The sequence below is a fragment of the Anomalospiza imberbis genome, chromosome 26, assembly GCF_031753505.1.
Source record: "Anomalospiza imberbis isolate Cuckoo-Finch-1a 21T00152 chromosome 26, ASM3175350v1, whole genome shotgun sequence".
Taxonomy (NCBI): domain Eukaryota; kingdom Metazoa; phylum Chordata; class Aves; order Passeriformes; family Viduidae; genus Anomalospiza; species Anomalospiza imberbis.
In genome coordinates, this window is record NC_089706.1 from 5207188 (window position 1) to 5225283 (window position 18096).

The window sequence follows — 18096 nt, forward strand, 5'->3', positions numbered from 1 at the left end:
GATCAGAGACAGTGTCTTTTGGGGCTCTGTACAGGGGGGCTCCTGACCCCCTGCCAGGGTCCCAGACCTTCCAGGGCAGCCACAGGGATGCCCTGGATTCCCACAACTCAGCAGCCAGGGACAGCTCACCAGTCAGACGGGCCAGCCTGGGTTAGCTCATCAGTTCCTGTGATGGGAGGACAATGCCCAGAGCTATGGCACCAGCTGATGGACAGAACAGACCAGCTCTTCTGTGCTGGGGGGAAGTCCTGCCACACTGGTCTCCAAGCAGCAGCTGGAGTTACTAAGCAGAAATGACAGCTCTTATTGGCTTTAGGCAAAGGACTTGGGTTTCCACCTGGCTTTTTGGTCCTTTCTTCAGTTATGTGAGACTGTGGTGCATACATGAGCATGTTTTCTTGGATGGCCCATCAGAAATGCCAGATGGGGCTGTTCCAGCTGCTGTGGTTGTGTTTGGCAAAGCCTGGTCCTCTCACTTTCTCACCACAGGAGTATCAGTAGGAGGCCTGAAGCTGGGTGAAGGGAACTCCTTTCTTGCAGCCCTTCTGCACGTCTCCTTTGCTTGTCCATCAGGCATTTTTGGCTTTCCTTACAGCAGCACCATGTGACCCATCAGGTGCTGAGGGTACCAGGGGCTTTGCCCTCCATCACCACAATCCCTTCTAGAGCAGATTACAGTAACTTGCAAGGGAAAGGGAGGCAACAGAGGCCATGTCTTTGTGGTTCCCTTTTCTTGGAGAACAAAGGGGATCTTGCATGCAATGCAGGTCTGAACAGGGTGGTATTGCCCAGGCTATAAACCAGAAGGGAAAAACCACTCAATGCAACTGAGGGTAAGCTGGGAGGAGGAAAAGGAGAAGAAATGAGATATTAACAATATTTTGTTGTTGCAGGAAACAAGATGAATGCAATGGCACTATTAGTGCATCCACTCTCTCTGGTAATTATTTCAGCACTATGATCAGACCCAGTTTGGCAGAAGTTAGAAGTCCTGCAGATAACAATTTTCCCACAGTCTTGGAGCATAGTGGGAACAACTGGGTAGAGGAAACAAGCTCAAGTTAATACTTCTGGCCAGCAAAGTCACAGCAATAAACTTTTATGGATAACAGAAATGGATAGGAAAGGTATGGTTGTTCTAATCAGAAAATCACCTCCGAGTTAGTCACTGGGCAACAAAAGTCTGTCTTTCACACACAAATCTGTAAGAAACTGGGCTTCACACAGGGTTCCAGGGTGTGTGGTTCCTTTACTGTAAGGTGAATAGGGCCCAGCTCGTGGCCTCAGGGGCAGCCTCCCTTCCTGTGCCAGCCCAGGGAAGAAGAACCTGGTGACACTGGTGCTGCTGAGGCTGAATTGTAATAACTCCCAGAGTTCAGACATGTGTAGCCCTGCAGCATCCTTCCAATCTGTGAGAAATGATACTCACTTCCAAAAAAAAAAAAAAAGGTTTATTAAAACCTTATCAAAAATACAAGAGACGACTGAATAGAGAAAATATTACAGCGCTGGGAGCAGAGGATCTTTCCCACCATGTGCTCGTCCACACAATGGAGCTTTCACCTTTTAACCCTTTAGCCCCTCCCAAAGTTCTGTCCATCGACTCCTTCTTCACTGACCAGTGGTGGAGATCACTTCCTGACATCCTGACTGGGGGTCAGCTGTTGCCATAGTAACAATCCCACCCTCCCAAATGTCCCAAACCCTGATAACAACACAAGGAGGGGTAAAACATAAATCTATAAAACCTCTCCTAACATAGATACATGACATTTGCTTTTTAATTGTGACAGTCAACCACAGCATTACTCATCTATCACACAATCCAAACCATCCTGTAATTGCAGGACGAATCTATGATTCCTGGCTGTCTACAAGCATCCTTTGCTTGTTTATAGATAACTTACTAGTTAGGTGGTGGGATGAATCATCTAACCCTAAGGCAGACTGTGGCAAGCACATTTCTCTCTCTTTCAGGATTTTTCATAGAGGTACACAGAGAGAAATGAAAGAGAAAACAATTTATATTTCTGCTCCTTGTTTTTCTCTTGTGGAATGTGTTTGGAGAATTGTTTACCTGGGGTGATTGCTTGGTTGGATCATGATGGATTGTTTGGGCCTGATGGCCAATCGGATCTACCTGTGTCTGGACTCTGGAGAACAGGGTCACGAGTTGTGGGTAGTCAGATATGATAGTTAGAGAGAGTAGCATGTAGTTTTTAGTATCTTCTTTTATATAGTATATTAATGTATTATAGCATAATTATGATAAAGAAATCATTCAGCCTTCTGAAATAAGTCAGACATCAGCATTTCTTCCCATTGGGTTTGCCAACATCTACAACAGCAGACCTCCCAGCACGGCCTTTTGCAAACCAAAATGGGGACGCACAGATGCACAGTTGCCACGTGGCTATCACCCTGGGCACCCCAACTGTCAAAGCAGAGCCACCATGGCTGTGAGGCCAGAGCAGCTGCCGGCACAGCCCTGTGCCATGGGGACAGAACCCAGAGGGCTGTGTAGCTGTCACACTGGGCAGACATCACATCCTGCTGCGGCTGAGGAGGCAGAGCTGAGCGCAGAGGGAAGGGGAGGAGAAAGGCTCACCAGACAAACCACTGGAGTCTTCCAAACCACTGGAGTCTTCCAAACCCCTGGCAGAGGTGACTGAGGAGCTCAGCAACTGCCCAATGAGCTGCTATGAAGTGGGCTGCTCCTGCCCAGGGTGTCAGGCTGGAACAGTACGATGGATGTGGTTGTCAGTGGGGTTGGAGCAGCATGGGGAAGCTGAAAGGTTTTCTGAAGACCAGCCCCATGATGTGTGAAGTCCCCTTCCTGTGGACACAGGTCCCAGCTGAAGAAGAGAAGAGACTCAAGAGACAGGCATAACTTTTCTCTTGTTTCTTTTCCAAGAGATGTTCTTCAGGATTATTTGGCAGGTGCCTCTGAAATTTTCTGAGCCCATGCCATCCTCACAGAGTGCACACTACATGTTTCTACTGTGGACAGGGGGCAGGATGGGAATGTCTGAGGGCCAGTACAAGCAGAGGGAAGAGCAGAGGGTGTTCCCTAATCAGCCGCCCAGGGCTCTCACTTGGATGATGAAGCTTGAGCACTGCTTGTGCCATGGCCAGTCTCAGGCAGAGCCAAGAGCAAAGCCTCTTGGTGGTGTCACTGGCACACCAGAGCCTGAGCCTCCAGCTTTGGCTGCAGAAGGACGAACTGCCGCGTAGCCAAACACTCAGGGGAGAGCCAAGCATCTGCAGGGGAAGGGTTTTCCCCACCTCTGGCAAGAGACAGTGCAGGTGTGGCAGAGCTCTGGGATCAAAGTCAGGCAAAGCTCCTGTGCTTCCTTGCTGTGGAGGGGTTTGCCTAAGTGTTGGTAATTGACAGCCCCAGGACTCCCTCTCTTTCAGGGAAAAGATGGTGCAGCTGAAGAAGAGCTTTATAGGCTTCATTGTGTTGCTCTCAGTGGCTCTTGGTGAGTTTTCATGTGCAAACAACTGAGAGTGACAGCCTGGCTGAGCTGGATACCAGCTTTCCTTCGGGGCCATTTTGTGTGGAAATTCCTGTGGCCCAAGTGCTTCCTGAGGGTGCCCTTGACTGACTTTTGGACCACCAGTAAGACTCCCAGGTAGTCTCACAGCCATGCTACTGCTCTGGCCGCTGGACTGAAGGGCTTGCTGCAAGGTTGAGAGAGAAGGGCATAGGTTATTTCCAAAGCTGAACTGGGAGGGGCAGTGCAAGGGGAGGGGTGGGCAGGTACCTCTCCCAGCCCCTACAGCCTGGTCTGGTGCTGGCTAAAGTGAGTGGAAACAGGGAGTAGAACTGGGGCAACAAGCACAACCGCAGGCCGTGCTGCCATGTCCCCTGAAGCCTGGGCTGACGGCCCTCAGTCAGAGGCACATCCTCTCTCTGCACTCCACGTTCCAACCCCTCAGCTAACCTGCTGCCTGACCCCCAAGGCAGCAGGGAGCAGACAAGGGGCCCTCGAGGTTTGCTGCAAACCCCACTCAAGACTGCCTGGTGATGTGAACTGCAGGTGCTTTCTGCGGGACTGCCCTGTCAGAATGGTCACCATGGACAAAGGGACTCGTGGAGGTTGTGGGACAGGCACCTCCTGCAAGGGAGTGTTGCTCATGGTGGCTGGATAAATCTGAAGCTCTTCTGCTTCTACACAGCATGACCCAAAGAAGAAGCAGATTGTGTAGTCTGCCCTGGCAAGCCACGGTGGCTCTGCAGTAGATGTTCTAAATGAGATTTTTCTCTTTCGGAAGCTGCAAAGGGTATTTCCAGCAGGACTAAAAACCTTCTGGTAAGAGAGATTTCCTGAACTGGAACCGTGTCTGTGCAGAAGTGTCAGCTGACCTTGTGCTACCTGTGCTCAGTTTCCAAACTGCAACGGCTCCTGTACTCCTGTCCTGCCTTGGCCTTTTGCTCGGCTTGGGCTGGAAAGAAGCACTGGCAAAGCAGGGAAAGCACTGTCTCTCTTCACTGAGCTCAGGTGCTTCACAAAAGGAATGGGCTGCTTTGACAAGATCTGCTCTTCTGTTCCTCCAAGAATTCACACACTTTGATTGAAACCCAAAAGTTGCAGAATCTGCTGGAAGAGGCCACTCAACTGAGGGTGGAGAGCAGTAGTTTGAAGGTGACTCTGCCATTCAGGGGAAAGAGGCTTGGCTGGGCAGGACCCCCAAGAAAGCTCTCCTTGGTATTGTTGGTGGGGTCAGAACATTGTGGCCACAGACCCTGTTCCTCATGGCTCCTGTCAGCAGCGCAGAGTTTGCCAGCTCTGTGGCATGGCTGGCCATGCATGGCTGACACTGACCTCTGCCTCTGTGGGTGCTGGCAGCGTGCCGAACTGTCCACTGACATGTTCCTTTCCTGTTTGCTCATGGCTTTCCCAGGAATTGAGCCAGATGGCTTTGGAACCCTGTGTCAAGACGGACTGGGCCCTGAAGAGCTCTGGTAAGGACACGAGCAGCCCGGTCTCCTTGCCTTGTGCTTGTCTGTGTCCTGCCCACAGCCTCCACAAGGATGACTGGGGTTGCCTCCACACACGCTCCTGGGGGCATGGCACAGAAATGACGATGTTCCTGTGTGGATGGAGGGGCTCTCTTCCTCCCCACTGCACCTGAGGAAGGAATGGCTGGCTTGTGCTTTGCTTCCTCCCAGCTCTCTTAGCCCTGTGGGAGAGGCAGTCACCAGGCATGTGGCTGCTGTCATTGCCTCCCAGGGCAGGGTGGTGCAGACAGGACATGGAGCTGCCCAGTGGCACCAGAAATGGTGCCTGAGCATCAAGCCCTGCCAGTCTGTAGCTGCTTGCAGCCATTTGCCCTCCCTTCCTTACAGGAACCCCTACTGACACACAAAGAACTTCCCAGACCTACGACTGCAAAGGGAGTTGTCTCTGAGAGTTGTCTCTGCAGGATTTTATGCTTCTTCTGGACTGCCAGCTTTCCTGATACTATTCTGCAGGTATCTTAGCAGAAATCAACGGTTTTCTTCTCTCCTGTGAATTTGGGAACCATTCTTGGGGGCTCTCCCCTCAGCCCAGTGGTACTGATGAAGCCCACAGAAGATTGGATTCCTGAAACCAGAGCTGGAACACGGGGCTGGGATTGCTGAGAAGCAGTGGTTCCTCTCCAGAGGGGAGTGGAGCCAAACTGAGCTGTACTGCTGCATTCTGCCCACAGTCCTTGGCCATAGCTGGGTGAAAGGATTTCTTTCTACCTGGTCACGCTGTCTCCACTGTCAACCCTAAGAACTGCATTCCAGGGTGGGAGGCGGGAGGAGGAGGGATGCCCTACAGAGTCCCTGGGCAGAGGTGTTTCTGCTGGTCCCTGAGTAGGATGGTTTTGTAACCAGTACTCTCTGTTCTGCCATGCTGAGCCCACTTTGGCAGGCAGGGAAGTCCTTCTGCTTCTGTCCATTTCCTAACATGCCCCTTATTTTCAAGCTGAAATAGAGCCCACAGACTTGTCAGCTCCAATGCTTCAAGCTACATGGGCAGCTGTGTTGCCCCACACATCACTGCTCTTGCATTCTGTTGCAGCCAAATGTTTTCCCAGGAAACTGCTGGGCTTTCAAAGGGCATCAGGGCCAGGTTGTCATCAAGTTGCCAGCACGAGTCTACCTGACTGCCATCACAGTGCAGCACATCCCCAAAGATGCCTCTCCAAGTGAGACCATCATCAGTGTCCCCAAAGACATTGCTATCTTTGTAAGTCTGCTGGGCACTTCTGGTGGGGGTCTGGCCCGAGCGGGAGCTCAGGGCGAAGTCTTGCTTGCTTTTGTGCATCCTCTGAGCTTTGTGTCCTGCACTCTCCTGAGCACTGCTGTGCTTGAGAGGTCCATTCTTCTTAAGACTCCTTCTGGCCAAGCACCTAAGGGTTCTTGACCAAAACGCAAGGCAGAGACTGAGCTCTACCCTAACCAACGCCAGAGCCTTGGGAGAGGCTGGGTACATATGAGGGCTGGTCCAGCCTGTGCATTCCCTCTTTGTTGGGATAAGCCTGACTTGCTCTCCTTGCTTTGCTTCCAAGGGAGTGGATGCAGACAGAGAAGAGGAAACTCTCCTGGGGGTGTTCACCTACAATGTGGAAAAAAAACCCCACACAGACTTTCCCTCTGAAGGTATGCTCAGCACGTGGGGACCAGGTGCCAGGGAGCAAAACAGGTTTTCTTGCAAGTCCATTGCAGGGAAGGTGCAAATGTTTCCTCCCTGGGCAGAGAGTCCTGGATGGCTGCTGAAAGAGACCTGGTGGGGCTTGGAGGGCAGAGTAGCACGTGACTGTGGTGGCTGAAGGACAGGGTCAGGCCCATGGCAACACAGCTCCCAAGAGATCTCTAGCTGCAGCCACTGCCTTCAGAAAAGGCAGATGCATAAGCAGCCCAACCACCCAAACATCAAGCAGACCTTGTGCCATGAAGAAATGGGGACACGTGGTGGCAAAAGCCATCAGGCATCACTGTTGTTCCACCCTGTGCCCTGCTGACAAGCTGGACAGTGCCACCCCAAGCACAGAATGCCCCTTCTCTCCTGTTGCTCTCAGTCTGCCAGGAGGAAGGCAGGCAGAGGGCATGGCAGGGGCTCAGTGGGGTGACACACCAGTGGGTGACACACCAGTGGGTGACACACCAGCCCCATGCACAGGAGCACGTCCCCAGCCCCTGTGTCAGCACAGAGCAAAGGACAGAGGGAAAGGAGGAGCAGCCCCAGCTGGGCCAGCCTGCAGAGGATGCCAAGTGCTTCCCTTGCCCCCAGCCTCCCCAGCAGCCCTAGTACCAGCAGTGAGCTTCAGATCTCTATTGCTTCTCCCAGCTTCTTTTGGGAGCTTGTTCCTGAGCAGAAAAAGGGCTGGCAGGGTAAGACATGTTGATTTCACTGTTGATTTTAACACCCTCCTTTTCCCTCTTCACAGAACATGCTGCTCCCCAGAGCCTTTTCACATGTCAAACTTCTTGTGAAGAGCAACTGGGGAAACCCGTGGTATACCTGCATTTACCGAGTGAAGGTTCACAGAAAGATGGAAAACCAGAAAGCCTCAACCCAGGGCCAAGATAAATAAAGCAGAAAACACAAAAGAAGAAGAAAGGGCAGGGGGAAGAGGGAAATGGGGGGAATGATGTGGCAGCGCAGTGTTGATTTTAGAGGATGCATGTGGGACTGTGTCAGGTAAGTTTTAGGTAAGATATTAGGAATTATAGAATCATTTAATCCCCTCTGTTGAAAGGGACACACAAGGATCATCAAGTCCAACTCCTGGATAATCATATGATACATATGATTTTTAGACGTATATTTTTTTATACATACGTATGATTTCCCCAAAATCATTACCATATTTCCCCTCTCCTTTACGCATTCATTCTTCTGCCCTCAGGGTCTCTCTGGTGGTCCCTGGTAGTTGTGGACCCCAAGGTTCCAGGTGACCTGGCTGAGTTGGCAGGACACTGAGGCTGGTGAATTTCCAGTTCCCCTTCTTACACAACAGGCATTGTGCAGTTTCCATAGGCCAGTCATTCTGGAACAAGCTTTGTGTTAGCTCACCAGGTATAGGCCATTTATCATCTGGTAACAATTTTATTTATGGCATTATCTTTATTCTTCCCCTTAACCCAGAGTTTCAAATGAAAAAAGGAAGAACTTTTAACTGAGGTAATAAAATTTTTAGTATTCCCATGCAAAAAAAAAAAAAAAACTCAGGGAAAAAATATTCTTCCACATGACCAAATGGAAGTAGCTCACTCTACCCAGCTGAGCTTCAAGTTGCTAGGGAATCCCCTGGCAGCAAAAGCTCTAACAAGTGTCACTGTCCCCTCCCTTATGAATCAGACAAATAAAGCAATCCTACATGGAAGCACCAGCAACTAGTAAGGAAGCCAACTTCAAACTATGGCACAGAATGAGCAGTGAACAGCTGAGCAGTGAACCCTGCTGCAACTACAAACTACAGGTGTTACATTTCCCCAAAGAATTCCCACTGTTCCTTCAAATAGCTTTCCTAAAGCTATTGTTGTGAATGTGAGGCTCTTTTTTTCCCATTTCCTAGAAGATTTCAAGTTTAATTCTTATCTGACAGCTGAATCTCAAGTCACAAAGTTGTGCGAAACTTTGTTTAAAAAGTCCAACCTATTATACATAGTGGGTCTTGGAAACAAATTCTGGACTATGCAAGGATAAATAAAATAACAAATACATATTTCACAGTTATTTTCAAATTTTATAATACCTGTCATTCATTTCAGAACCATTTACTCAAGTGTAAAGACAAGCACTGAAATTTTACACTAAACAAACTGTCTCCAGGCAACACGTTCTAAAAGCGCCTTAGCAAAGGAGATCCCTTTCCCAGAAACAATAAAAACTTGCCTAGAATAAATCACAGTCGTCACTGAAACTGTGGGAAAAACAAAAACTCTCCAACAACATTTTTAGTGTTAGGGAATCAATGCATTCCTTCATCCTGGACAGGATGTTGTTCTGGCCAGGATGTGCAACAGAAATAATTTCATCCACATAGCCCGGGTTGTGCAGAGAAAATCCATGACATGGGAATTTTACCAGATTTTTCGCAAACTTTATACAGTCAAAACCCATAGAGATCCATTGGTTCCAAGTTACACAGCTGGTAGTATTTGTTTTCTTATTGGTTACAGATCTCTTGGACTCCGATGCTAATTAGATCCTCATTCTTATCTATCTCTTATCTATCTTTTCCCAGATCAGGTGCCATGTTTGGAGTTGATGGTTGTTTATGGTTATTATCTTTTGTGTATCTCCTGTGCTACCCCCAGCCTGCAGAGATGTTAAGCTCATCAGGCCTGGAGTGGTGAAAAGGTCTTTTGAAAAGAAACTTCCATTTGGGCAAAGGCAAACAAAACCCCTGACTAAAGTTATACAAAAAATTTTAAACTTGTTATAATTTCCAACAAGAGGACCCCCATAAGCACCTCACTGAGCTAGAGGGTTGTAGAAACATGGACTCCTTTTTTCCCTGGAATTCATGGCAAAAGTGAAGACTTGGAACAATTTCCTCCAACTTTGGTGTGATGGCGGTTGATAAAAAAATACATAAAGAAACCAGTGAAATGATTTCTCCTGCCAATGTCCTCTGTGACTGCTAGAGAAGAAAAAAGAAGCTCTTCTATTCAACACCTCATCCAAAACCCCTTCCCAAAATACTCTGTTAACCCTCAATCCTTCCTTCTTCAAAGCTGTATGGCAGCATTGATAGCATGAAAGGATAAAGAGCTTGCTTTGGAGCTAGAGGAGTAAATAAACCATAGAGGACACTTTCAAGGACTGAGAAGCCTGAAAACATGTAGAGGGAATATAATTCCTGCATCCTGAGTTTGTCAGCCAGTGTCCTGGTTTAGCCGCCAAGCCCCACACAGCCGCTTCCTCGCTCCCTTGCCAGAAGGAACAGAGAGAGAATCAGAAGGGTCAAAGCTGGAAAATTCGTGGGTTGGGATAAAGGCAGTTTAATATGGAACGCAAAAGCCACGTGTGCAAACACAGCAAACCCAGGAATTCACTCCCTGTTTCCCAGGGCAGGCAGGTGTTCAGCCATCCCACAGAGAGCAGGGTTCCAGGACACATAACAGTGACTTAGGAAGACAAACACCATCACTCCAAACATCCCTCCCCTCCTTCCTTCTGTCCCCCACTTTATATACTGAGCATGATGCCGTGTGGTCTGGAACCTGCCTTTGATCACTTTGGGTCATCTGTCCCAGCTGTGTCTCCTTCCCAGCCCCCTTGCCAGCCTGGCAGTATGAAAAGCAGAAAAGGCCTTGGCTTTGTGTGACCACTGCTCAGCTGTGGATGCCAGCCTGGTCAGGGAGAGAGAAACAACAATCGTTTCTCACAGTGACTTGTGAGAATTTTTAGGGAGTTGTAGGAATGTGTTAACTTGTTAGTATAAATAATCTGCAGGTGGTGTTTTTCCACCTTGTTTTTCTGTTCTTCTCAAGGAGGGTGTATGAGAAAGATGTTTTTATTAACTAGCCAATCCAGTAGAATGTATCGTATTGGTCTATATAAGCCGGAGAACCCTTTGTATTAAGGCTTCTTTTTCTCCTCTTGCAATTCGGTCTTTCATCTGTTCTTGTGTCATTCTTGGAGCAAGGGTGACACTCAGCAACAACAAAAACATCTCCATTATCATCCCTACATTCAGCACAAATCCAAAATACACCCCCATGGCAGCCACTGGGAGGGAAATTCCCTCAGCCACACCCAGCACCGTCACCTTTTGCTATTTCTTCATCAGACACATCAATATGAGAGACTCCTGCTACTCAGCTGTGCCATATCTCCTTAGCATTATGTCTTTGAAAACCATTGCCTCATTTTGCTTTTACAAGATCTTTTTCCTATCCTTATTTTCTTGAGCTTTTTGATGCATACAGGAGGAGAAAGAAAACTGATGTCAAAGGCAGCCATCTTGAGGTGGTGACTAATGAAGTTAATGTCCAGTGATCAGCCATGGCTTGTAATAAACAGTCCATGCAAACAAAAACATATTAAATCAGGTTTCTTTCTATTGCATGTAGTTTATTGTTCAGAAATGTTTTACAAGGGATAGTAGGAAGATGAATTAAGAACATAAAGTTGGCTACTTCTTCACCTCCTTCACAGGAGGTTCTATTCAAGGACATTTTTCATGGTCTATTCTTAACTGATTGCTGTTCCCAGTAAATTCTTTTTATCTCAATGTGGGATCGGAGAAGGTGAGGGGAGCAGCTTGTAGACTTTTTAATGGGAGTACTAAACTGGGGAATATTATTCCTAAACCATGATGGGGAATGCAGCCAAGACAGCTGACCCCCACTGACCACAGCTTATCCCAGATCACACATAGTGTCCTGCTCGAAGTATGAACCTGAAGGAAGAAGAAGGAAGGTAGGGGACATTTGGAGTGATGGTGTTTGTTTTCCTGAACCTCTGTTAATGTGGTGGAGCCTGGTTTCCTGGAGGTGGCTGAACATCTTCCTGCTGATGGGACGGAGTGTGTTACCTCTCTATTTTGCTTTTTCTTGCATGTGTGGTTTTTTCTTTCCCCATTAATCTGTCTGCATCTCAACCTACAAGTTTTCTAACTTTTACCTTTCCCATCCCACTAGGGTGGGAGAGATTGAGTGACCTATCAGACTGCAGGGGTTAATCCATGACACTCACACAAAGGGAACTACAGCCTTTGATCCATGACATTTGGGATAATATCCAGCTGAGGACTGCTGGGTTGTCTGGGGAAAACCTATACCCCAGCCTTGAAGGACCAGGGAAATAGGTACCGGCACCTTCCAGGAATTTGTTTTGGAGTTTGGCCCACTTCCTTATTGGCTTGTTACTGTAAAGACTGCCCATACTTCCCAGATATGCTTGCTTAACCAGCTGATCCTCCCCCTGGGAGCAGGAATAAAAGGCTGGCACTGCCGGCAGTCCTGGCAGACAGGCAGCTCAAGCTGCTTTGGCACATCTTGCTGTGGACTGCAAGATGAGAAATTCAATGCTCTTCCTTGGCTTTCTTCTAGTTTTCCTTGGGCTGGCTCTGCCAGGCACCCAGGGAAAAATATTTTCCAGATGTGAGATGGTGAAGATGCTGCGTCAGAATGGCTTTCAGGGCTTCGAGGGCACAACTGTTGCTGACTGTGAGTATAATGAGCTGCCACTGCACCTCTCTGCCTGTACCACCTTTGTCCCTCTCAACTTCTTTTTGATCTTCCAGCAGTACTATTCTGCCCCTCCATTTCTTTGACTTCATCTTTTCCTCATCCCTTTCCTTGCTCCCTTCCATAGTTCACAGAACAAATACTCATCTAGAGCTTTGTCCTTCCAAGAATTTACCCATTCAGTTCTCAAGGTTATGATAGCACCAGTTTAATTACTTCTCCAGCACTTCATTCATCCTGAATACTGTCATATCTTTCCTCTTATTTACCCTCAAGAAACCCTAATGTTCTCCTCTGGGATCTCTCTTCCTCCTGCAGGGATGTGCCTGGTGAAATATGAGAGTAGCTATAACACGAAAGCATACAATGACAATGGTCCAAGCAGGGACTACGGCATCTTCCAGATCAACAGCAAGTACTGGTGCAATGATGGCAGGACCTCTGGATCCAAGAATGCCTGCCGCATCAGTTGCTCAAGTAAGTGGCAGGACAGAACAAAGAACCTTTCTTTGTTCATTCCATGAAAGCACCTGCTCTGTCCATGACACCTGCCTAGCAGCTGCTCTGGGCATTTCTATCTGTCCTTCTTCCACCCACCTTCTCAGTGTCCCACCTACCCTTCCTGATGGACACCTTTCCTTCTGCCAGTCTGTCCCTGCTCTTCTTCTGCCCCGCTTCCCTCCACACTGATCTTTTCTGCCTTCTCTACAGAATTCCAAGACGATAATATTGAGGATGATATTCGGTGTGCCAAGAAGATTGCCCGGGAGGCTCATGGCCTCAGTCCCTGGTAAGGATATTTGCAATGGACACTAGGGAAGAGTGGGCAGAGGAGATCAAAGAGAGTCCTGCTATTGACTGAGGGAGGCAGGGGCATCAATGGATGGGAAGCTGGATATGGTGGAGTTTAGCACAGTCCTTCTCCTAAAGCTGAAAGGAGAAGATAGGAATTCTGTCTTGCAGCGCCTGCTCTAATTCCCTAAAATTCCCTCCTCTCCCAGAGCTCTCCTTTTTTGTTCTCTTCCCCTTCCCCCAGCTCGCTTAGATTGAGCTCATAATAATTTTCATTTATTAGTATCTTTCAGAGAGATCTTTGAGAGTCTTCACCCAAGACTCTCAAAGATTAACCAAGTCCGTTTTCATAACCAATTCAATCATAATCGAACTCCTCAGATTACACAATGTATTTGCTTTTTCAGGTATGGCTGGAAAAACCATTGCCGGGGCAGAGACCTGAGTTCCTTTGTCAGGGGCTGCTAAATCGCTCTACAGGTGTCGATGGTTTCCTCAGGATCACCAGAGGCGAAGAATGACAGCGTTTGGAGAGGCCAGGGAAATGCATGGGTGTGGGGAATTAAAAGCAGTATAAGCCAGATAAGATAGAGTCGCTACTGTCTAGTGCTAACTCTGGAGGCCTTCACACTGCTGTAATGCAAACAGAGAACTTACAGCTCACAGCTTAATAAAAACTGGTGTAGCAACAAGCCACTGCTGGTGGAGTTTCAGCCTTGATTTACTTGCATAATCCCGACTCAAGATATTGTTGCCCTACCAGGGCTTAGCAACATTAAGGGTTTCTCTCTCCTTTTGTATCTTTCTCTGTTCTTCTTCATCCCTCCCTTCCTCCTCTCCTCCCTCCCCTTTATGTTTTGTCCCTTCTTATTGGAGTGTCTGTAGTGAGGAAATACAAAAATTTCATGAACACTGTGTAAGATGTGCAGAATTATGTTGCCTTATGACTAAGACAGTCACTGATTGAGACAGATCATTGACAGAGAGAGAAAACTATGCTGAAACGTGACATTGCTCCTTAAATTTATCTGAGCATCTGCTCCCGGCTGGTATGAGGGATAGGGCACTGAAACATATGGGCACCTGGCCTGAGGGAACGCAGCGTTTCTCATCTTTCTTGGAGGAATTCAATCAAACACAGCCGAGAGTGCAGGCAGCATCTCTGTGAGGAAACGATGGGTTGGAAAGGCTGTTAGGGAGGGGAAATGTTTTGCTGTTTAGTTTACAAGTCCTTTTTCCAAATGAAAGCTGGATTCAGAAACAGTGCATGAATGAAAGGTGGTAACACTGAAAAATCATGTTTATTTCTTCATGTGCTTTCTGCTGCTGCTAGGGGAGCAATGACTTCTTTGGTGCTTATGCAATAAAGGGATGCTTAAACTCGTGTCTTGTGTGAATGTATAAACCAGCCATTAAAGGCACGTTTCTTTAGATGGCTGCATCTTTAAAAAAAAAAAAAAAAAAAGCTGAAAGTAAGCCTTGCCAGAAGTCCCTCTTCTCCTTTTCCCCAGTGTTGGAGGTTAGGATTTTATCTTTTTATTTTCTTTCTCTCATGGAATTTTTCTCCCATTTGTGGCCTAAGAGATAGGAGCAGAGATTGTCCTGGGGTAACTCTCAAACTGAGACACAGATATCCAAGAGAGACAAAAGATGTGGACAAAGTGGCCAGGGAAGGGGCGCAGTTTGCTACAGTCTCTTAGCTGGGGGGTTTCTCTTGGGAAGGGCAGTGATGCTGTGAGATTTTGCCTGGGGAACTGGGGTGAAGCTCAGCTCTCTCGTGCTCTCTCTTGGGATCACAGTGGAGACAGGTGGGGTTTTGGTGCTGGACTGTTGCTGCTCAGAGGATTTGCTGCCACTGTGCAGATTTTGTCCTGCACTGCTTCTCCTTACTTTGGGTGAGATTTTGCTTGAAGAACTGGGACCTTTCCAACACCCAGCCTCACTGGGAAGGGGACCCCAACCCCATCTCCCTTCCCAGAGCAAGCATCTCCCAGCTTCATGTGGCAGCTGCTTGTGAAGCCTGTCTGCTGCTGCCCTTGCTGTTTTCTGCCCTTGCTCTGGGTTTTTTCACTACACTTTAACCCAGCAGCCCCTGCCTGCTGGGACACCCCACAGCTCTGCTACGGCTCTGAGTTTCTGCTATATTGTGTTCGCCACCCGGGTGTGCCCACCTCTGCTCCGAGGCTCCTGCCAGAGCCTGCTCGCCATCCCGAGGGCACCGGGCCCTGCCCCACGGCTCTGTTTGTGAGGAAATCCCTTCTCCATCTCCCCCGCCATCCCGAGGGGCACCGGGCCCTGCCCCACGGCTCTGTTTGTGAGGAAATCCCTTCTCCATCTCCCCCGCCATCCCGAGGGCACCGGGCCCTGCCCCGTGCCTCTGTTTGTGAGGAAATCCCTTCTCCATCTCCCCCGCCATCCCGAGGGCACCGGGCCCTGCCCCGTGGCTCTGTTTGTGAGGAAATCCCTTCTCCATCTCCCCCGCCATCCCGAGGGCACCGGGCCCTGCCCCACGGCTCTGTTTGTGAGGAAATCCCTTCTCCATCTCCCCCGCCATCCCGAGGGCACCGGGCCCTGCCCCGTGGCTCTGTTTGTGAGGAAATCCCTTCTCCATCTCCCCCGCCATCCCGAGGGCACCGGGCCCTGCCCCACGGCTCTGTTTGTGAGGAAATCCCTTCTCCATCTCCCCCGCCATCCTGAGGGGCACCGGGCCCTGCCCCGTGCCTCTGTTTGTGAGGAAATCCCTTCTCCATCTCCCCCGCCATCCCGAGGGCACCGGGCCCTGCCCCGTGCCTCTGTTTGTGAGGAAATCCCTTCTCCATCTCCCCCGCCATCCCGAGGGGCACCGGGCCCTGCCCCACGGCTCTGTTTGTGAGGAAATCCCTTCTCCATCTCCCCCGCCATCCCGAGGGCACCGGGCCCTGCCCCGTGGCTCTGTTTGTGAGGAAATCCCTTCTCCATCTCCCCCGCCATCCCGAGGGGCACCGGGCCCTGCCCCGTGGCTCTGTTTGTGAGGAAATCCCTTCTCCATCTCCCCCGCCCGCCGTCACCGCCTGAGGGAGGCGCGGCCGCGCTCGCGGCACAGCGCCCCCTGCAGGCGCGGGGGAATCATCGCACCCTCCCCGCCCGGCCGGGAGCCAGCAGCGCCCCTGGCGGCCGCGCCCGGAACTGCAGCGGAGGGGAACAGCCCGAGCCGGGAATGGGAATGGGATTGAGAATGGAAATGGAAATGGGAATGGGATTGGGAATGGGAATGGGAATGGGAATGGGAATGGGACTGGGAATGGGAATGGGACTGGGAATGGAAATGGGAATGGGAATGGGAATGGGATTGGGAATGGGATTGGGAATGGAAATGGGATTGGGACTGGGATTGGGAATGGGAATGGGACTGGGATTGGGATGGGGAATGGGAATGGGAAAGGGATTGGGACTGTGGGACGGGGATTGGGACTGTGGGATGGGGACTGGGACTGGGACTTGGATTGGGAATGGGAATGGGACTGTGGGACTGGGATTGGGAATGGGAATGGGACTGTGGGACTGGGACTAGGAATGGGAATGGGAATGGGACTGGGAATGGGACTGTGGGACTGGGTCTAGGAATGGGAATGGGAATGGGATTGGGACTGGGACTGGGACTGGGACTGGGACTGGGACTGGGACTGGAACTGTGGGGCTGGATCCGTGGGTCTGTGGTTCTGGGTCATTGGTTCTGGCTGTCACTGGGTCTCTGGTTCTGTTGTTGCTGCTGGCGTTTAGCCAGTGAAAATCCATTACAGGGTTGAACCAGAAGGGGGAATTATTTCATCACCTGTGCTTCTAATTGGGAATTCTAGTCAATTATGCTAATTTGCTACACTTATAAAACTGTGTTCACCCCATAGGTGGTGGGCTTTTGTGAACATTTTTCCATAACTGCTCCTGGAGGCCTCCAATAAAGAACAGCTTTTTTATTGTCTCCTATACAAATATTATCTCAAAAGTGTGTGTTGTTTAATCTATAGGTTCTTAAAGCATCCCCTTGACTTGACCACCAGTTGGGTGGTAAAGTGTCCCTGACTACTGGAGCATAGTAAAGGTGGGAATAATTCTGACTGTAATAGGATGCTGAGTCTTTGCTTCTTTTTCTCTGCCAAGGTCAGGATTAAATGTGTGAGATGGTGTTTCCTGTTGGGACTCAGATGTTTATCAGTTCTCATCTCTGTCACAGTCTCACAAACCCTGAGTCCTACAGCACTTCACTCCAACAAACTAAAAATGGAGCCCCATCTCTCTCTGTACAAGGCCTTTTAAGGATAAACTGTCCAATTAAGAAATGACACCTCAATTATTTTTATTTTTAACCCAATAACCAACCACCTGTGCCCTGCAATGTGGACTCTTTTATCCAATTACACAAATCCACCCAAACCCATGGAGAAGGAGGTGAAGAAGAAGGACCAGACACCACCCTAAAACCTCCATCTTGCTTTTAAATATTACTGTATTCTAAAACTTTAAACTCCAAGCTCTCCACCCTGTGATGTTACACACCTCTATTCAAACTCCACACCCACAATCCCAGTTTTGTCATTCCATTTTGGAAGCCTTCTCCACGGCCTCAGGTCAATGCAGTGCTCTCTTGGGGGTCAGTGCCTGCCAGCACAGAAAGTCTCAAATTCTCAGTAACCAGGGTTCCACCAACAGGAGTCTTCAGTGACCGACCAAGATGGAGAACGAAGGAAACAGTTATCCCTGTTAGCCTTGGTAAATAATTTACCTGAGTTCTAACTTGAGTAGAATGGTACCATTGTTCCCAACCTGGGTTATGGCCAGGATGGAAACTTGGAAATGATAGGAAAGATGTGATAGGAAAGAGAATTTAGGCATTACTTTAATCCTGGCCAGGATGTGCGACAGAAATTATTTCATCCACACGTGCCCAGGTTGTGCAGGGAAATTCATTCCATCACACAAGCCTCTTTAGCAGACTTGTCACATATTTATACATACAAAGCCCCAAAGAAATTCTCCTTCATTGGTCTTAAATTACACAATTCTTAGTATTCGATCTCCTAGTGGTTGTTGACCCCTTTGCCTTCAATGCTCATTTGGTTTTCAATCTTTGGTTCCCTTATCAATCC

At 49.0% G+C, this 18096-nt stretch overlaps 1 protein-coding gene and 1 long non-coding RNA gene across 3 annotated transcripts; both read left to right on the top strand.

The window, feature by feature from the left end:
- Positions 1-2630: 2630 nt before the first annotated feature.
- Positions 2631-7545, top strand: LOC137462666 (uncharacterized). 2 transcript variants are annotated; one of them, XR_010993748.1, is made up of 9 exons: positions 2631-2706; positions 3425-3482; positions 4044-4105; positions 4279-4649; positions 4909-4969; positions 5354-5479; positions 6057-6224; positions 6547-6637; positions 7426-7545. It is a non-coding gene; the product is annotated as an uncharacterized lncRNA (long non-coding RNA). The 2 variants fall into 2 exon arrangements; XR_010993747.1 differs by lacking the exon at positions 2631-2706 and having other exon boundaries at positions 3367-3482.
- A 4377-nt stretch (positions 7546-11922) lies between these two features.
- Positions 11923-13671, top strand: LYZ (lysozyme). Its single transcript, XM_068173109.1, has 4 exons — positions 11923-12160; positions 12500-12658; positions 12893-12971; positions 13381-13671. Exons 1-4 carry the CDS (start codon positions 12007-12009, stop codon positions 13439-13441), a joined length of 453 nt encoding a protein of 150 aa, XP_068029210.1. The 5' UTR covers positions 11923-12006; the 3' UTR covers positions 13442-13671.
- The last annotated feature ends 4425 nt before the right edge of the window (positions 13672-18096 follow it).